Here is an 18463-nt window from a genome sequence, read left to right as displayed (position 1 = left end):
TTGACGGGAAGATGGATGCAGCCAAATACAGGAACATTCTGGAAGAAAACCTGTTGGTATCTGCACAAGACCTGAGACTGGGACGGAGATTTATCTTCCAACAGGACAATGATCCAAAACATAAAGCCAAATCTACAATGGAATGGTTCAAAAATAAACGTATCCTGGTGTTAGAATGGCCAAGTCAAAGTCCAGACCTGAATCCAATCAAGAATCAGTGGAAAGAGCTGACGACTGCTGTTCACAAACACTCTCCATCCAACCTCACTGAGCTCGAGCTGTTTTGCAAGGAAGAATGGGCAAGAATGTCAGTCTCTCGATGTGCAAAACTGATAGAAACATACCCCAAGCGACTTGCAGCTGTAATTGGAGCAAAAGGTGGCGCTACAAAGTATTAACGCAAGGGGGCTGAATAATATTGCACGCCCCACTTTTCAGTTTTTTATTTGTTAAAAAAGTTTAAATTATCCAATAAATTTTGTTCCACTTCACGATTGTGACCCACTTGTTGTTGATTCTTGACAAAAAATTAAAATTTTATATCTTTATGTTTGAAGCCTGAAATGTGGCGAAAGGTTGCAAGGTTCAAGGGGGCCGAATACTTTTGCAAGGCACTGTATAATTCCAAAGGGTTTGGTTAATGTGCGTGTGAAACAGTGTTCGGTACCTTTAGCAAGGTTAAGAACCACTGCTGTAAATACTAATCAATTAAATACTAATACTAGTCAATTAAAAGTGGGCATTCCAATCTCTAGGTACGATCGGGTACAACCAGAGGAACCGCATCGACACGCTGATGTATTTGCTGGCGTACCCCCAGAGGCCCATGGTCAAAACCAAAACCATTGAGCTGATTGACTTTGAGAAGCTTCCTGCTGGTCAGAACGCCACCGTGGCAGTGATGAGCTACAGCGGCTATGACATTGAGGACGCCCTCGTCCTCAACAAAGCGTCGCTTGACCGAGGTGAGGAACATTTTCATTGGGGACTCACCTGACATAATCCATGTATTAATATCAACAATAATATCCTGCACTCATAGAAAATATTGATACAAACCCAACTGCAATATAACAGCACACAACTGTGCCACACATATTTTCTCCAATGGTTCACCAACCAATCAGAGGATGGAAAAAAAGCTGCCGTTAATGCGGGCCAGCAGTTTAGGTTTTATATTAGGTCATTGCTTCTCATACTGTTGCTGTAACTGACAACATCTTCAGGCTTTGGTCGTTGTCTGGTGTACAAAAATAGCAAGTGCACACTGCGACGCTACACCAACCAAACCTTTGACAAGGTGCTGGGCCCCATGTTGGATGCCAGCACTAGAAAGCCCGTCTGGAAGCACAAAATCCTGGATGCTGACGGGATCTGCTCTCCGGGTGAGTACTTAACTATGTTGAACTAGACTTCACACAGTAAACCATTGCTATCCGTGTAGATGTGGGGAATTTCGCTATGTTAGCGGCGTATGGACGTAGAATTTGCTCAATGCATGAGTTGGGTACATATAGTAGTAGATCAGCCGTCATTTCTGTATGATCGCATTTATTATTACAGGAGTGCAAAATTTCCGATTCTTAGAGTATTTGCGATTCGGCAATGGAAGATTCGAGAACGATTCACAAACATCCAAATTCCGATTATTGAAGTATGCCAAGTAAAGCGCAAGTAAAACACAGTCACTTCTTCACGGCTCTGGCTCAACTCATGCCGCTAGAGGAAAAAAAAAAAAAAAAAAGGCAATAATACCTGACTGTGGCCGACAGCCGCTACAAACTACACCCACATAATGCTACGGTGGATATCACATGAACTAGATGCGAAATGACAGACTCGGCGGTGCTAGCACGTGAATAGAAAAATAGATGCGAAATGACAGACTCGTTGGCATTAGTAAACGGCCGCCATCTTAAAGCAGTAGACTTCTCTGGAAGGAAGTAGCAAACCTTCTGAGCGAACCTAATTAACTTTTTATCTAAAATACTCCTAAATTGGCAAAATCTTGACTTGAATCTATCTTTAAATAATGAAACCGTTTTAAAACTTTCACATGTCGAAAGTAGACAGAAGGGAAATTAGGGAATATCGGGAGCAATTTTAACAACTTTAACGGTTGATTCACAACATTAAATTAATTGAATGTAATTTAAAGCTGCTGATAGAGAATAGGGACTTGAGTATTTTATTTACTGTTTTGAACTGTTAACTTGATACTGAAATAGTAGTTTATTTAAGCCTGAGAGGATTTTTGTACAATTTTTATAACTAAAGTACAAAACATTAAAAGCAGCTAATAGCTGGGGAGTGGGCATCAATAATCGATTTATAATCGAACCCTAGCCTCTGAATCGTAATCGAATCATTAGGTGCCCCAAGATTCCCACCTCTATTTATTATTCAGTCAGAGGATGATGGAAATGGTGCGCCGATGGCGTGCGGCATGCACATTAAGTAGTCACGCGCATTACATTTAGGGCTGCAGCTATCGAATATTTTCGTAGTCGATTAATCGATGAACTAGTTAGTTCGAATAATCAAGTAATTGGATGAGGAACATAAACAATTAAAATCCCTGAGCTGAGCCTAATAACAATAAAGCGGTAAATAACAATTAGCTAACTTACATAGAAAAGTCCGCTAGCTTAAATGCTATTTTTTTTTACAATGCTCCTAAATGGTTCAAACACATATTCCCACAAAAAAAGGCTATAAATACCTATAAAATAAATTTCGAATGCATTAGAAAAACATTAGCTCAAACATAACCTAGCTTATGTTGGTTTTAACATGGAGCAACTGGATTCAGCCATGTGAAATGAGTGATGTAATATTCATTGTTGCCACTAGAGTGCAGTGTCTCCACCCAAATCAATAAAACTAAATGCAAAAACTTTCAAAACAAACCGTTACAACACCACTCTAATTGAACGAATACTCGAAGCAGAAAAATTTAATTCAGATTGTTTTTCTAATCGAATTACTCGAGTTAATCGATTAATCGTTGCAGCACGAGTTACATGAAAATGTACCAGTACGTTGGTGGAACGTGGTTATGGAATTTCTTCCTCGTCTAGTACGCTGACGGCATTTGAAGAGTTAAAAATATTGAACTGCGTGCCTTTTGCTCCTGTGATGTGCCCCAGGTGAGCGAGTTGAGAACAAGCAGGTGCTGGTAAATAAATCCATGCCGACCGTCACACAGACACCACTGGAGGGCAGCACCCAACCAGGACAGCCACAATACAGGGACGTGCCCATCAGGTGGGCTTAAATCTCCATCCATCCATTTGCTTGTCCTTTTCAGAATTGCAGGGAGCTGGAACTTCTCCCCGTTCAATTCAGACTGCACCCTGGATTGGTCGTCCTTCAATCATAGGGCACATTTAGAGACAGACGACAATTTAAACTAACGTTCTCTTTTTTGAGTGGGAACTTTCAGGCAGTTAAAAGTAGCGATGTGCTGATAACCTGTTTGAAGGTATATTGAGGTTTTAAAAACTCAAGAAAAAAGGTATCGTAGAAACTCATCATATCGGTACTAAGATATTTTAGTTATTTTATTTTAGTCATTTTAGTCTGCACTCTGCATCCCACATTATGATCGACCGCTTGCAATCTAGACTTGGTGGGTAGAGTAGCCAAAAATTTCACTCTAGTAAGAGTAGCGTTACTCAAAAATAATATTACTCAAGTAAAATGAAAAGTAGTCATCCAAAAAATGTACTCAAGTAAAAAAGTATTTGGTGAAAAAAATACTTAAATAATGAGTAACATTGTGAGTAATTTATTATATGTTTGATGGAACTTTTTTTTTTGTTTGTTTTTGTTTTTGAGCATAAATGTATCTATATGGACTGTTGTTATAATGGAACATTGGTACATTAACCCATTACATAACCACATTAAGCCAAAGAAAAAAAAATTTGCATTCCGACGAGGGGAAAAAAATGACATAAATGAAGCATTATTCGTCCAAAGAGCATGACTGCCCTCTGGTGGAGATAATAGTTCCGAGTTTGAATAGTAAAAAGTCCCTTCATAATTACTATTTTGAAATTAAAATGGTCATATCTCCAGTTTTCCGTGGTCAATCGGTGCCAAATAAAAACTGGGAGAGGTCAAAATCTGCGCTTTCGAGTCATGTTGAGGGCAGCGCTCTAGATCAAATACTTCACTTTTTACAGTGCTTTAAAGACACCACATGATTGAACAGGCTGGCGTGAAAATAGAACGGCAAGCTTGCGTCTGATTGACATATGGGAGTCATGTGATTATTGTTGCGACGTCTCTTTGGTGAAAATGGTAGAGCTACCCCGGTAATACACCAGGCAGGTCTCTACTCTTGGCATCGATGGTAAAAAAAAAAAAAAAAAATCTAACATGTAGAATAAAGAGGAAAATTTTAACTCTCTGTAGCCCAAAGTAGCAGAGAAAGAGTAACGTTTTTTTCGTCACAAATCTACTCAAGTAAAAGCACAAAGTATAGCTTAGTACTACTCTTGGAAGAACATTTTTCTCAAAAAGTTACTCAAGTGAATGTAAGGGAGTACATGTAACCCGTTACCACCCACCTCTGCTCGCTGGTGTTTTCTAAGTAAACAGCAGAGACGCAGGGGATATTAAGTATAGACAAGCCAAGTGCTTGTGTTGTGTTTCACAGTGATTTTATCACTTTAAAGCCTGAGCAATGAATAGATTGTTCACTCCATTTCAAAGTTGAATTCTTAATATTTACATTTGTTTATTTCTGATTTTTTTTATCCTCTTCTGTATGGTAGAGCTAATCAACATGGTGCTCACAGGCATCAGGTACTCCCTAAGGAGCACAAATCTAGGGTTGCCAGCAGTCCCGGATTGTGCGGGACAACCTGGAATTTAGTACCTATTTGGTATCGCCGCCGGACAGTTGGCAACCCTACACGAACCCAACCACTTATGTTCTAAAAATAGCTCACCGATCATGCAAAATTGTAGTTTGAGAATTGTAATATTTATTAATCAATTTCAAATTCGCATGGAATACATTTTTATTGTAGCAAGTCCTCCAAATATTGCTTAACTCCTTGGCTGCCATTGATGGTGACTGACGAATCAGTTTTTACATTACCCACACAGTAATTTTATCACATTATTACTTACAGCACTGAAAGCAATGAATCACTTCAACAACATTCTTGCTGTTCTAACGGCTTCAACATTTAACTCCCTGGCTGTCATTGATGACAATAGACGTCCAATCATTTTTTACTTCCAGTCAAAAAAGATTGGACGTCTATCGTTATCAATGGCATTTAAGTGCAGGTAGTGCCTAGGTTACGAACGAGCTCCATTCCTGCTCTTGTGACGTAACCCGGTCTAGACACATCTCAGCTACTCTCAAGTTTAACCAGTTTGCATTATTTTATTGCAATGTTTTTCCTTATTCAGATTTGTTTCAAGACTACAGTTAGACTTCACTTTGATGGTTAATGCAGTTATTGCAATGTTGTTGTTTTATCAGAATAGATTGGTTTATTTACATTTCAAAAACCAGAAGCAATTCATTTCCGAATGTGTTTGCACTTTAGTTTACACATTTAAATGTTCAAATATTAAGATTTGAATGAGGCAAAATAACATGCTTTTTATCTCAAATTTATTGTTAGAATCATTTGTTTCAGATGTACTGTAATTATTTTCTGTATAAAATTAATTTGGTGTTCAAAAAGTCTTTTTTTCAAACTTGAGTCTTGAAAAAGGGGGTCGTCTTATAATCAGGGCCGTCTTATATTCGGGCCAATACAGTAACTACCCAAAAAACATGTATTATATGTCATATTGATCAAATAAAGTAAAAAATAAGATACTGTGAGGTATATTGTGTTAAATCCCGTTGTATTAAAGGACTATTCAGGCTTTACCTGAGAGTGAGTCGCCATTCTGAGAGAAAAGGGCGCTGTAGGACGAAGGGAAGGCGAGTGAGGGGGGATATCCTGGGCGCTCAGGTCACCAACGTCGCCTCTCTCAACGTGAGCCTGCTGTCCGAACTCAAAAACCGGATCGGGACTCGCAAGAGGAGTCGGCGCCGGGGGGAAAGCAGCAGCAGCATTCTAAGGAGAACAAGGAAATGGGATCTAAAGGCGGATCTCCCGGTAGAAAGCAACTGCAGGACGCTGCTTGGGGGATAAGGGGATCCTGACTTAAAGAAAGGCAATAGGAACTAGGTACTGTTTATGCGACTGAAAAAAAAACTAAAACAACTGGAGACAAAATGCTGGACTCTCAGGGGTCGTAAAGTCGAAATCACGTAGTCGGGTACGTCGCAACCCGGGAACTACTCATATTACTGGATCGCCAAAATGAACCGAACTGTAAAAGTGTTGAAGACCGCTGTCCATGACAGACTTACTCACAGTCAAAATCGATGTCGCCTACGATGGCAGGGAATCAAAAATACATAGTTTAATGGAAGTAAAGAATGTTTAACCCCAACTTTTCAAAATAACACATGTAAGACCTTTGATTTTGATTCCGTAATACCACAGTATTTTTCCTCAGGGTAATCGTACCATGCAAAGGTGATAGCAGCCCCATGCTTATAAATAGGGGTGTGACAAAATATCAAAATGGTGATGTATCGTGATACTTTGTATCACAAAAGGTTATCAATATGCTCCTGCCACGAATCGAGGTATCGTTTTAAAAAGGTGTCAATGTCTAAAAAAATGAAAAGGAACCAACAAGTTGCTACCAAAATCTTCCACCATAATAGTGTCTGTTACCCCTAAGGCTGCATTGACGGAGCACGACACCGAATCCATTTAGCCTTTGAACGTTCATTCGAAACCAGAGCAGTCAGTCATTCTGTCCGATTTTCAGGGCATTTACAAGTCATTTCCTGTTGAGTTTGAGTCACTGCCTATTTATTTTGGGTGATTCCTAGGTCACTTCCTGTTCTGTAACTCAAAATCAACAGGAAGTGACCCGTAAAATACCCCAAAATCAACAGGAAATAACTGAAAATCAACAGATAATGGCCCAAAATTACCTCATTGCCTGGCATTGGCTGCCACTGACGGCCATAGACGTTCAATCCATTTGAAGTGGGAGGGATGGCAGCGAATGAACGAATGTTCATTCGCTGCCACCCTCCCAGTTCAAATGGATTGGACGTCTACTAGTGATAAACTCATTCCAATTCACAGCAGAAGCTTGGTTTTCTGTTTATTAGTTTGTAGAATATTGTTGAATGATTTCCTGACCAATGTATCAATAATCGTTGTATCGACAGATCATCGTTATCGTGAGCTTTGTATCGCAAATCGTATTGTATCGTGAGGTACCAAGAGGTTCCCACTCCTGCTTATAAACACGTTGCTTTCTTTCTCCGCAGCTACAAGGGCTCAACGGATTCATATATCGAGAAGGTCATGATCTCGTCCAATGCCGAAGATGCCTTCCTTATCAAGATTCTCCTCAGGCAGACCAGGAGGCCCGAGATCGGAGACAAGTTCAGCAGTCGACACGGACAGAAAGGTGCGCAAGTAGCAAGGGAAACCTGTTGCACAAGATATCTCCACAGGTTGTTGGCGTTTTCCACCCACCCATCCCTTCCAGAGGTCTTTTCAATTAATTGGCTCTTTGTCCTGTGCCAGACTATGCAAATTTATTACACCCCAGCCGTATTCTGGCCTTAAAAAAAGTGTTTACAGCCTCCATTGTTGGCCGGAACTTCCCCTATAGAGGTGCCTCTATGATGTTTTAATCAAAAAACAGCTAACTGGCGCCGTGCATAATTTACTCTCTTCATTAAGGCGGTGGCCACAGGGCGGTCAGCTCAGTACGGGATAATGTCTGCTGTCTTGCTCCGTGACGGAAAACGCGGGGTCGCTGGAGGGTTAGGCCGGGTGGGGGGAGTTTGTCGAGGTGTTCACTAACTGTTATGAGAGGATAATTTGCTGTCAAAACTGCCATGAAATCAAGCAAGAATCACTTTTTTATGCATGGAAGCAAAACATACAGTATACTGTTTTAGTTGGGCCTAGCTGATATGTCCTTAAAATATAAATGTACTGTATTTTTTTGTGAAAATTCCTAATTTGAATCCACTTCCCCTTAGCTTATACAAAAAGCAACATTTTTCCTTTTTCATTCTTGTGCCAAAATTGGGTTCTTTTATATTTTTTCCAAGCATCAACTACAACATAAATATTGGAAATTACTAGGGCTGTCAAAATTATCGCGTTAACGGGCGGTAATTAATTTTTTTAATGAATCACGTTAAAATATTTGACGCAATTAACGCACATGCCCCGCTTAAACAGATTAAAATGACAGCAGTGTAATGTCCGCTTGTCACTTGTTTTTTGTTGTTTGGCGCCCTCTGCTGGCGCTTGGGTCCAAATGATTTTATGGGTTTGTGGAGTGAGCATGGTGTAATTATTGACATCAACAATAGTGAGCTACTAGTTTATTTTTTGATTGAAAATTTTACAAATTTTAATAAAACGAAAACATTAAGAGGGGTTTTAATATAAAATTTCTATAACTTGTACTAACATTTATCAAGTTTTTCTATCCATGGATCGCTTTAAGAGAATGTTAATAATGTTAATGCCATCTTGTTGATTTATTGTTATGATAAACAAATACAGTACTTATATACCGTATGTTGAATGTATATATCCGTCTTGTGTCTTTCCATTCCAACACTAATTTTCAGAAAAATATGGCATATTTTATAGATGGTTTGAATTGCGATTAATTAATTTTTAAGCTGTAATTAACTCGATTAAAAATTTTAATCGTTGGCAGCCCTAGAAATTACATATTATTTCCTTCTACATAATATAGGAGCAAGTGTTTGTTTAAAGGAAACAATATCTCTTTTGTACAAATTCAACCATTGACTTGACATCTTTAACTTTTTTCAATTTTTTTCTTTTTTTTTTGACATATAAGACCCTTAGCCCTTTATAATATTAGCTATTATTATTTTAATATATTAATCATTACTGTATTTTTAAGTAATTATAAATAAGTGTATCCTTTAAAGATCCGTATTTTTCAGACTATAAGTCGCAGTTTTTTTTCATAGTTTGGCTGGGGGTGCGACTTATACTCAGGAGCGACTTATGTGTAAAATTATTAACACATTATGATACCATTTCACATGTTATTTTGGTGTTTTGGAGTGACACTGATAGTTTGGTAAACTTGTTAGCATGTTCTTTATGCTATAGTTATCTGAATAACTCTTAATAGCTATGGCCACGTTCGCGTTCTGCCTTTGGCAATGTGTGTTCAATTGTTTCATTGACTTTTTTATATTGAAATGCATGCTTTTAGTTTGTGGCTCTTTCACGCCCACATGGGAGCGCACTCGCACTTGTTTACGCAAATAAGAGTGCTCACACGCCAGAAGAAGACGGACAGCTACGCAGCGTCTCTGTCTGAGCGAGTGGGCGATAGAGAGAGAGAGAGAGAGAGAGAGAGAGAGAGAGAGAGACGACTGCTAACCTACGTTCATTGTTTATGCTTGTAAAATATCTCAACAGAGGCAACGCCTGTATGGATCATCTTTTCTGTTGTTGTTGTGTGTTTTCCACCCGCGATCGGACACTTAGGGCCAGTTGTGTGGTTGTTTGAACGATGTGCTAATGCTAGCGAACGCATGCTAACTGTTTGTGACATTGCTGTGATCGCACCTAATTATCATTTATTTACGTTGATGCGAACCTGTTTGGTATCGTGGATGAAATTGATTCAGCAAATTATACGGACGTCCAGCATCGTCATTTGGGAGTTTAGCTTGCTGTATAGCCAGGACCGAGCCGTAGCGTCCTGATGAGGACAGTATGTTCGCATTTCGTTGTTCATGCACTGTACACTGTACAGTTATTGAACATGTTGTTCTCTATAGTATTTTTATATTAAATTGCCTTTCAAGATGACATATCTGTTCTATGTGTTGGATTTTATCAAGTAAATTTGCCCCAAAAATGCGACTTCTATTTTTTTTTTCTCTTCGTTGGGCATTTTATGGCTGGTGCGACTTGTACTCAGGTGCGACTTGTAGTCCGAAAAATACTGTAATACAATTTTATTAAACTACTAAATTAAAATGGGAAAAAAACAACCTCTGGTCATAGACTGCATAATATATTCACGGGGCGCATGGTCGATTAATAGGGGGCCTATCTCCGTCAAAGCTGACCGAGTGAAAAGACAAAGAGCCTTGACAATTCTTGTGAATAAATGCTTAAATCCCTGAATTCTTTATAGATATGGACGTAAAAGTTTTGCTTTTTTGTTAAAAGCAAAATAACTGGGCAGTTAGCCTTTATTTTATATGAATATGTCAAATACGTCTTTAAGCCACTGTGGCGCCACCTTATTACCACAAAGAGCTTTTTATGTTGAAAATTCTTGTGAATACATGCGTAAATCCCTAAATTCTTTATAGATATGGCCATAACACAGTCTCGATTCTTTGTTAAAAGAGCAACGAACCGGGCAGTTAGCATTTATTTTATGTAAATATGTTGAATGTGTCGAACGTTGAAAATTCTTGTGAATGAATGCTTAAATACCCGATTTCTTTATAGATATGAAAGTGAAACAGTCTCGATTGTTGGTTAAAAGCAAGAAGACGGGCAGTAAGCATTTATTTTACGTAAATATTGCGAATTATGACGCCAATGCCGAAGCGATTAATTTCTGATTTTTTTCACGTTTCAAAATGCATTAATGGTACGAAAAATATAATAATTACCTTTAAACCTCGAACAAATCACTCCTGAGACAATCCTTCCTGTTTGTATGCGGTACAGCTTTCGTACTTTTTCAACTTAAATCCGGCGTTGCGTTGGTTTTAAAAATTACTGCGACCGACTGTGAAGCATTACTTAGCCTAAACTGAAGCTGAGTGTGGGCAGGCCCCCAACCTTAGGCGATGGGTAGGGTCTGGCGGAAGTCCATGCTCTGGTTATGGCCCCAAGTAACACTATACATTGAAGTTGATCATTTTTTTCTTCATAGTATTTAACTCATTGCACGCCATCGACGGCGATAGACGTCTGATTCATTCAAACTAGGAGGACTGGCATTGATTGCGCCTCTTTCAGTACCATTGACGGCACTGGACGTTCAATTCATTCTGACTTGAAGGGGCGATTTCATTCATTCGCATCTCCCAGTCAAAACGGATTGGACATCTAGCGCCGTCAATGGCAGCCAGCGAGTTAAATGAGTGCATAATAGTAATTTGCGCATGAAAGGGTTAACGGTTGATTGAAGTATACATTTCTGTTATTTAATTAAAAAGTGAATGTGAGTGTCCTCCATCTTCTCATGACTAGTCCCATAAGTCCTGGTCAGCAGAGCAGAATAAGTTAATTATTTACCGGTCTCTCTCACACACACTCACACACGGCTGAAGTTGTGAGGAGGAGGGGGGGTGGTCCATTGTGCGAGCCGCCAGCATGGGGCTGTAAGAGCTGTGATGGAGGGCGGTGGACCCACACTGTTGTCTTGCCTTTCTCTGCTGATTTCATGCCTCTTTTATCATCCACTTTCACACAAAACAAACAACACCGAGCACGTCTGCCATGGGAACCGCCGCCCGGTCCTCGCTGCTCACCTACCCCACTATTTTACCCTACTTTCTATATTTTTCTTCGACACGTTTTCTCCCCCTCCCCACTCTTTTGACTACGCCGGCCTTCCTCCTGCTCCCATTCAGCCCACCGCTTCCTGCTGCTGGACGACTTTCCAGTAAAACGTGGCACTTGTTGCCGGTCAACATCCTGTCACAACATCCTGCCTGACATTAGCAGTCAGTGACATGAACCAGGCAGGCCAAAAAAGAGATTTATCCTTTTTTTTTTCCATGCGTGCAGAGGTTTCAATATCTCTTCTCCAAAAGTTCCCTCTTTACTTGCTCTGAGGGTCAGCAACGTGTAATCCCGAGCGCTCTCTGTCGAATTTATCTCGTTGTATGGCATTGACAGCGCTAGACGTCCAATCCATTTCAACAGGGAACTCTCCAGTTAGAATGCATTTAAACGTCTACTAGTGATAAACTACTAATAAACTCATTTAAATTCACAGTGGCACTGAAAAACTTGAGCAGATTTTTCTCTACTTCCTTCTCCGATTCTTTTTTTTTTTTTCATTTGCAAATGGGCCTGCAATCTGTTTGCCCTGGCCAGGCAAGAGTGCTGCAGTCCCCCTCCGCAAACATTTGCACTCGTACTTAAACGCTCAGCTACGGGGATGCTTGACGAATCATAAAAGCGAGCCTGTCTGTCCACATGAGGGAGGAAATGATCCAGTAGAAGTCCTCACCAAGGAAAACATAGGAGCAAAGCTCTCACAATAGACAAAATAATTACTGCCTGAAAAAAAACTACAAATATCTAGGAAAAAAACTGACAGAAAACAGGAAAATAATAACTCAAAAGAATTTTCTAAACATATCCCACAAACCTGACAAAATCTGGATACAACTCATTAAAATGGAATCAAATCTGTAAAACCATAAAAACTGTAAATGGAAAAAAAAAAAACACACGCCCAAAAAACCAAATCTGACAAAATGCACTTCCGGATTAGCGATAGGAGTGTATCATCAATATTTCTTCAATGTGATTGTGTGCACTGCGGATATATAGAAAATTTATTTTCGCTCTTTGGATGACAAAGGCGTAGTTTTGCATAGGGACATTAGGGAAATAACACTAACAACTTTTCAGGATGCTCAAATTGTCCCCACTAACTTTTAAGCAACCTTATTTGCATTACATATAAAAGTTCAGTTATATAGGTAATTTATATTGTCTTCCCATATGTTGTAATGACAGAATAGACCCTACCATTATTAAGTTATTTTCATTATGTTCAGACTTACATTTATCTCTTTTCATTTGCTGAACGTGCCGCCCCCCCCCCCCCCCCCCAACGAACGTTTGGTTGGTTGATGAGTTGAAGCCCACCCCCCACCACTATAAAGACACACACACACACTCACACAGCCCATTTATGTCGACAACATGGCGCCTCCTCCGCCCCCTTCAGAGAGGAGCGAAATTAGTTTTTTTTCGGCCAGCAGCAGCCACTGTAAGTCATGTAAAAAGACGTCAATGTTCTGGAAGTGGGAGAGACACCACTAATTTTGCTACTGAGATGCCGACCTGCATCAGAGTTAGCATAACATTAAACTTGCTAACCTGCAAAACTACTACTGTCGGGCCACCCTCCACAAGGAACAAAGAAGGCAAGCTAGCTGTCCCTTATATGGATCATTGTTTGTATTATGTGCATTACGGTAATATTGTCCCTACCAATGTTGAGACCAAACCTACGCCCTAGTTGGGTGATAATCGTTCTTGTAAAGGTCGAGCATTATATTGGCTGGCTGATAAATGTCCGGCCGACATATGGATTTTTTTTTTAAGATTAGGCTTACAGTATATAAGACTTATTATGTTAAGATAACTGATGTTCACTCTTTGGGTAAGGATTTTCGTCAATTGTTTTGCATCACCTGGTGGCCAGTGTTACAAATTGAAGTAGCAAATGAAAATGTTTTTACCTTCTAATATAGAAATTTATATCATGAATGTTTCAATTGCCTTTTATAATCAAAGTGATTTGGGGGAAAAAAATTGGCTTAGAAAATCTGCTTTAGACATCGGAAATAGGCTGCTTTTTCTACCTATAGTAATAAATACAACTAATGGGCAAAAGTGTGAAAAAATATTTGTCCAAAATTCTGCCAAATCTTACCAAATTCACAAAAACAAGCATAAATCTAACAAAGGACATGAAAAATTGAAAAAATCTGAGAATACATCTTCCACAAGTCTAACAAAAATCTGTTAAAAGCCAACAAAATGTTTTAGTAAGACCTAAAAATATGTCAGGAATGACCATTAAAAAAAAAAAAAAAGAAGGAAACTTAGGGTAATGAACTGTGCGGCATAAGAATACGTTGACATGTGGCGCATAATGAATGCTCAATTGGCGCTGTACTTTGTTCAGCATTTTATATTTGTTGATAAGTTTTTTGTTACTGTCAACTGTAATTTGACTGTTTTTTTTTTCTAAAGCAGTTTTACTAATGCTGTTTAAGCTGTTTAAGCGTAGGTGAGTGGTAACCATATTTCATCTTCACAATTTAAATGTGAGTTTAGGGCTTTTTGCAAAACATCACAGTAACCCAGCGACCAACAATAATCAGATAAGGTTCAATACTGGCTTATGAAAATGTAAAAAATTAAATGGTTGCCAGTCGGGGACCTGGAAGCCACAGTAATAGGGCGGTTGACGGGTGCCGTGTTAGTTGGGGGTTGCGGCGGTGTCTGGTGGGCCGGGTGGGCGGACGATGATGGGAACGGGAGTGGAGGGCGGTGGCGCATCCCCCATCGATAACCTCACGGGATACAAAGTATCACGATATATCACCATTTTTAAATTTTTTCACACCCCTAGCAATAGGTGAATTTAGTAATAGTGAATGGTGAAGACAATATGCAGTGGAGTACTACAGTATATACATTTACTTATACTATAAAACTAATATTTAATTGTATTGTTTGTGCTTTTATATTTCAGGTGTTTGTGGCCTCATCGTCCCCCAAGAAGACATGCCTTTCTGTGACACGGGCATTTGTCCCGACATCATCATGAACCCACATGGCTATCCTTCCAGAATGACAGTATGTTCTTTGCACCGTCATTTGAATAAGAAGGCTGGCAGTAAATATCTTCTTACAGCGCCATTGACGGTGCTAGATGTCCAATCCATTTGAACTTAGAGGATGGCAGCCACCCTCTAAGTTCAAATGGAGGACTGGACGTCTAGCACTGTCAATAGCCGTAAAAGAGTTGGATTGCATGGTCTGCTGAGTAAATTCAGGAGGTGAATTCTGCCGAAATCATTTGATTTAAAAGCGTATAGATGTGTGTCAATCCCATTCCTGTGACAAAGGCATCCTTATCACCTCCTGAGGTTATCATTGTCTCCCAGCACTCTCGTCCTTTTGACTAAAAGACATTTTGACCATGCCGTACAAACAGATAGCCATTACCAAGGCGACGGATGCCAGCTGAGTGTTGCAAGTTTTATCGAACACGCACAGAAGACGTTTAGAGCGTCTCTGCCTGTAAAAGCAGCGGTGATCTTTACTGCTCAAGTTGCCTCTGCCAGCACGGTTGCTAGTCACTGTTGTCGCCATGGCGAGCGTTCAGCAATGTTTGGCTGCGGAGGATGTCGGAGAGTAGGTGTCGGGCTTTTATGGCGCGGGGTCAGGAGTTGGGCCACGGCGACCTCAGCAAAATTACAGAAATCAGTCATCCTCATGGCTGGTTTTAACTCATTGATCTTTATAGAAGCAGCTCCTCCCCTCACATCAACATAGTTCCTTGGCACAAAGGTGGCACCAAAGCAATAGTTGCATTAGGGCTGGCAGCGAATAATCTATTTTACTACTATATTGTTAATTGAGACATCGCAACTTTTTTTTTTGGGGGGGTGGAGGGTTGTGTTTTGGAGACACACACACAGCTTTGAAATCACCAATACCATGATTTATTTAATGTTCACTTGCCTGATCCAGGATCTGTTGTGCTAAACTAATCTACTAATTTCTGCCCCTTTTACAAGAAATATTTACATTTCACAATTTAATAAACAATTCTGACAAAATACTAAGCGCAATTTAAAATGATCACAATAGATACACTGTTACTGTAAAGCAGGGGTCCCCAAACTTTTTCCTGTGAGGGCCACATAACTTTTCCCTTCTCTGATGAGGGGCCGGGTCATTTTGTAACAGAAAAAGTATGACGATTGCAGGAGTGCCTTAATGAAAAAATTTATTGTTTTTCAGAAAGTCACAATCAAATAACCCTATCTGGATTCGTCACGGAACAAAAATAAAATAAAAATAATAATATAATAAAATGTAATATACTATAATATAATATAATATAATATAATAACAATATTAATTAAATAGATAATAACCAAATAACCCTCTCTGGGTTCTTCACAGAAAAAAGCCAGGTAATAAATAACACTATTGAGGAAAAAAAAAAAAATGTTCAGGGGGCCGGACCAAATGTGGAGGCAGGCCGTAGTTTGGGGACCCCTGCTGTAAAGGGATTTAATTTATCCAATGATATTAATATTATGTCATCATGTATATTATATATACTACTAGGGCTGCAGCTATCGACTATTTTAGTAGTCGATTAATCAATGAACTATTTAGTTTGAATAATCAAGTAATCGGATAAGGAACATGAAAAATTAAAATACCTGAGCTGAGCCTCAAACGGTATAAAATAAATGAGGATCTATGTACAACAAAAGAACAATTGGCTAACTTACATAGCAAAAGTCCGCTAGCTTAAATGCTATAAGATACTAACTTTTTTTTACAATGCTCCTAACAAATTGTTCAGACACATATTTCCACAAAAAATGGCTAAATATACCTATAAACTAAACTATGAATGCATTAAAAAACATTAGCGCAAACAAAAACTTAGCTTACGTTAGTCTTAACAGTGAGCAGTTGGATTCAGCCATGTGAAATGAGGCAGACCAGAGGGCAGTGCTTCCACCCTAATCAATAAAACTAAATGCAAACGCTTTCCTGAGACAGTCAGGAAATTAGAATATTGTGTATTCTAATTTCCTGAGACAGTCCTGTATATATACACAGGACTGTCTCAAAAAATTAGAATATTGTGTATTCTAATTTTCTGAGACAGTCCAGTATACTACCGTTCAAAAGTTTGTGTTTTCCATGTCTTTTTCAATCAAAGAAGTTACCGGATGAACAGAAAATATAATCAAGACAGTGAGAAGGTTAGAAATGATTTTTGTTTGAAATAGTAATTTTCTCATTCAGACTCGTTCAGAAAAAAAGAAATGCTGAATTGCAGACTTTTTGTTGATTTGTCGAGTGATTCTGGAATTTTTCCACATGATCCCATGATATGCATTAGCTTGATGGGCCCGTCTTGTGGTCAAGCTTCTTCTAAAACAGCCAGCTCAATGGGGTTGAGATTTGGTGACTGTGCTGGCCACTCCATTACAGATAGAATAACAGGTGCCTTCTTCCCGAAATTGTTCTTGCATAATTTGTAGGTGTTTGTTAGTTCATTGTCCTGTTCTATGATGAAATTCACTGCAATCAAGCGCTGTCCACAATGTATGGTATGGCGTTGCAACATGGAGCGAGACCCTTTCTTATTCAAAATTCCTTCTACCCTGTACAATCCATGATCAAAGCACCCTAAAACCATCACATTAACTCCACCGTGCTTGACGGATGACATTAGGTGCTCTTTAAGGTAAGAAGATTTTGATTTATGGGAGGGACTTATGGAAGCGTGGGGTGAAATTTCTCCAGATCACGTCATCAAATTAACAGCTAGAATTATAAAAGTCTGCAAAGCTGTACTTGCTGCAAATGGAGCATTCTTTGATGAAAGCAAAGTTTGAAGGAAAAAAAAAATACTTCAAATAAAAATCATAATTGTAACCTTGTCAATATAATGACTATATAGTTTCTATTCATTTTATAACTACATTAATTTGATTCTTTTTTTGTTTGTTTGTTTTGAAAATGTGACTTTCTGACTTTTCCTGAAAAACACCCCAAACTTTTAAACAGTAGTCTATATATACTGGTACTAGTATATATACATATATATATTTTTTTATTTTATTTTATTTTATTTTATGGAAAATATAACTTACCACAGTGTTTTTCAACCTTTCCTGAGTCACGGCACGTTTTTGGAAAAAATCTCACACCACAAACCAAAAATGTTTCAAAACTACTTTCTTTACAGTATATTTAATTATAAAATAATTTCTCTGTATTTATACGTACTCAGTGTGAAATTTGAGCCTGTTTAGATGAACACAAAGTCAATATCCTGGCAGGAATGTTCTTCAACAGCTCTCAGTCTCTTTGTTTTTATTTTTTATAGCAGTTAGGATTGAAAAGCTCAGAATTATCAGACAGGGGGCAATGTCTTTAACCGCATCAGGGCCGAGCATCTCGCTGACAATGGCTTTGCTGGCAGGTAGTATTATTGTCTCTGCCACAGTGTGGGACCTTTTGTGTCTGTGTTTTCACGGAGGCGAACAAGTAGTCCATCGACTTGTTTTGAAGTTTTGTTTGGAGACTACGTTTAAGCTTGCTTGGCACCATGGCGCTGTTGGAAAGCTGCCCCTGTCACGTTCAAGAACTGCTCTGATTTCTAGCCATCAGCCACCTTGCTGTCCTCGACAAAGTGTTGGAATAAAACACGGGGAGGATTGCCGGTTGTCACATACGGATAAAATGGAAAGGACACTTTTGTGAATAAGACACTTGACGAGTCTAATTGTAAGATAAGCTTGTTTTTGGGTGCCAAATATATTATACCAGTTTGCTCTCCCACAGCTATTATA

General features: G+C 39.1%; 1 protein-coding gene across 3 annotated transcripts in view; it reads left to right on the top strand.

Annotated features, from left to right (window-relative positions):
• The window catches only part of polr3b (polymerase (RNA) III (DNA directed) polypeptide B), a 74096-nt gene that overhangs the window by 48121 nt on the left and 7512 nt on the right, over positions 1-18463 (top strand). For all 3 annotated transcript variants that reach the window (XM_057836411.1, XM_057836410.1, XM_057836412.1), the window contains 5 exons: positions 756-965; positions 1227-1385; positions 3150-3267; positions 7379-7521; positions 14602-14705. In XM_057836411.1, the coding sequence (XP_057692394.1) occupies positions 756-965; positions 1227-1385; positions 3150-3267; positions 7379-7521; positions 14602-14705 (734 nt within the window). The remainder of the gene's footprint in view (positions 1-755; positions 966-1226; positions 1386-3149; positions 3268-7378; positions 7522-14601; positions 14706-18463) is intronic.

Source organism: Corythoichthys intestinalis, chromosome 5 (genome assembly GCF_030265065.1).
Source record: "Corythoichthys intestinalis isolate RoL2023-P3 chromosome 5, ASM3026506v1, whole genome shotgun sequence".
Classification (NCBI taxonomy): Eukaryota; Metazoa; Chordata; class Actinopteri; order Syngnathiformes; family Syngnathidae; genus Corythoichthys; species Corythoichthys intestinalis.
This window is presented reverse-complemented; position numbering and strand designations above follow the sequence as displayed.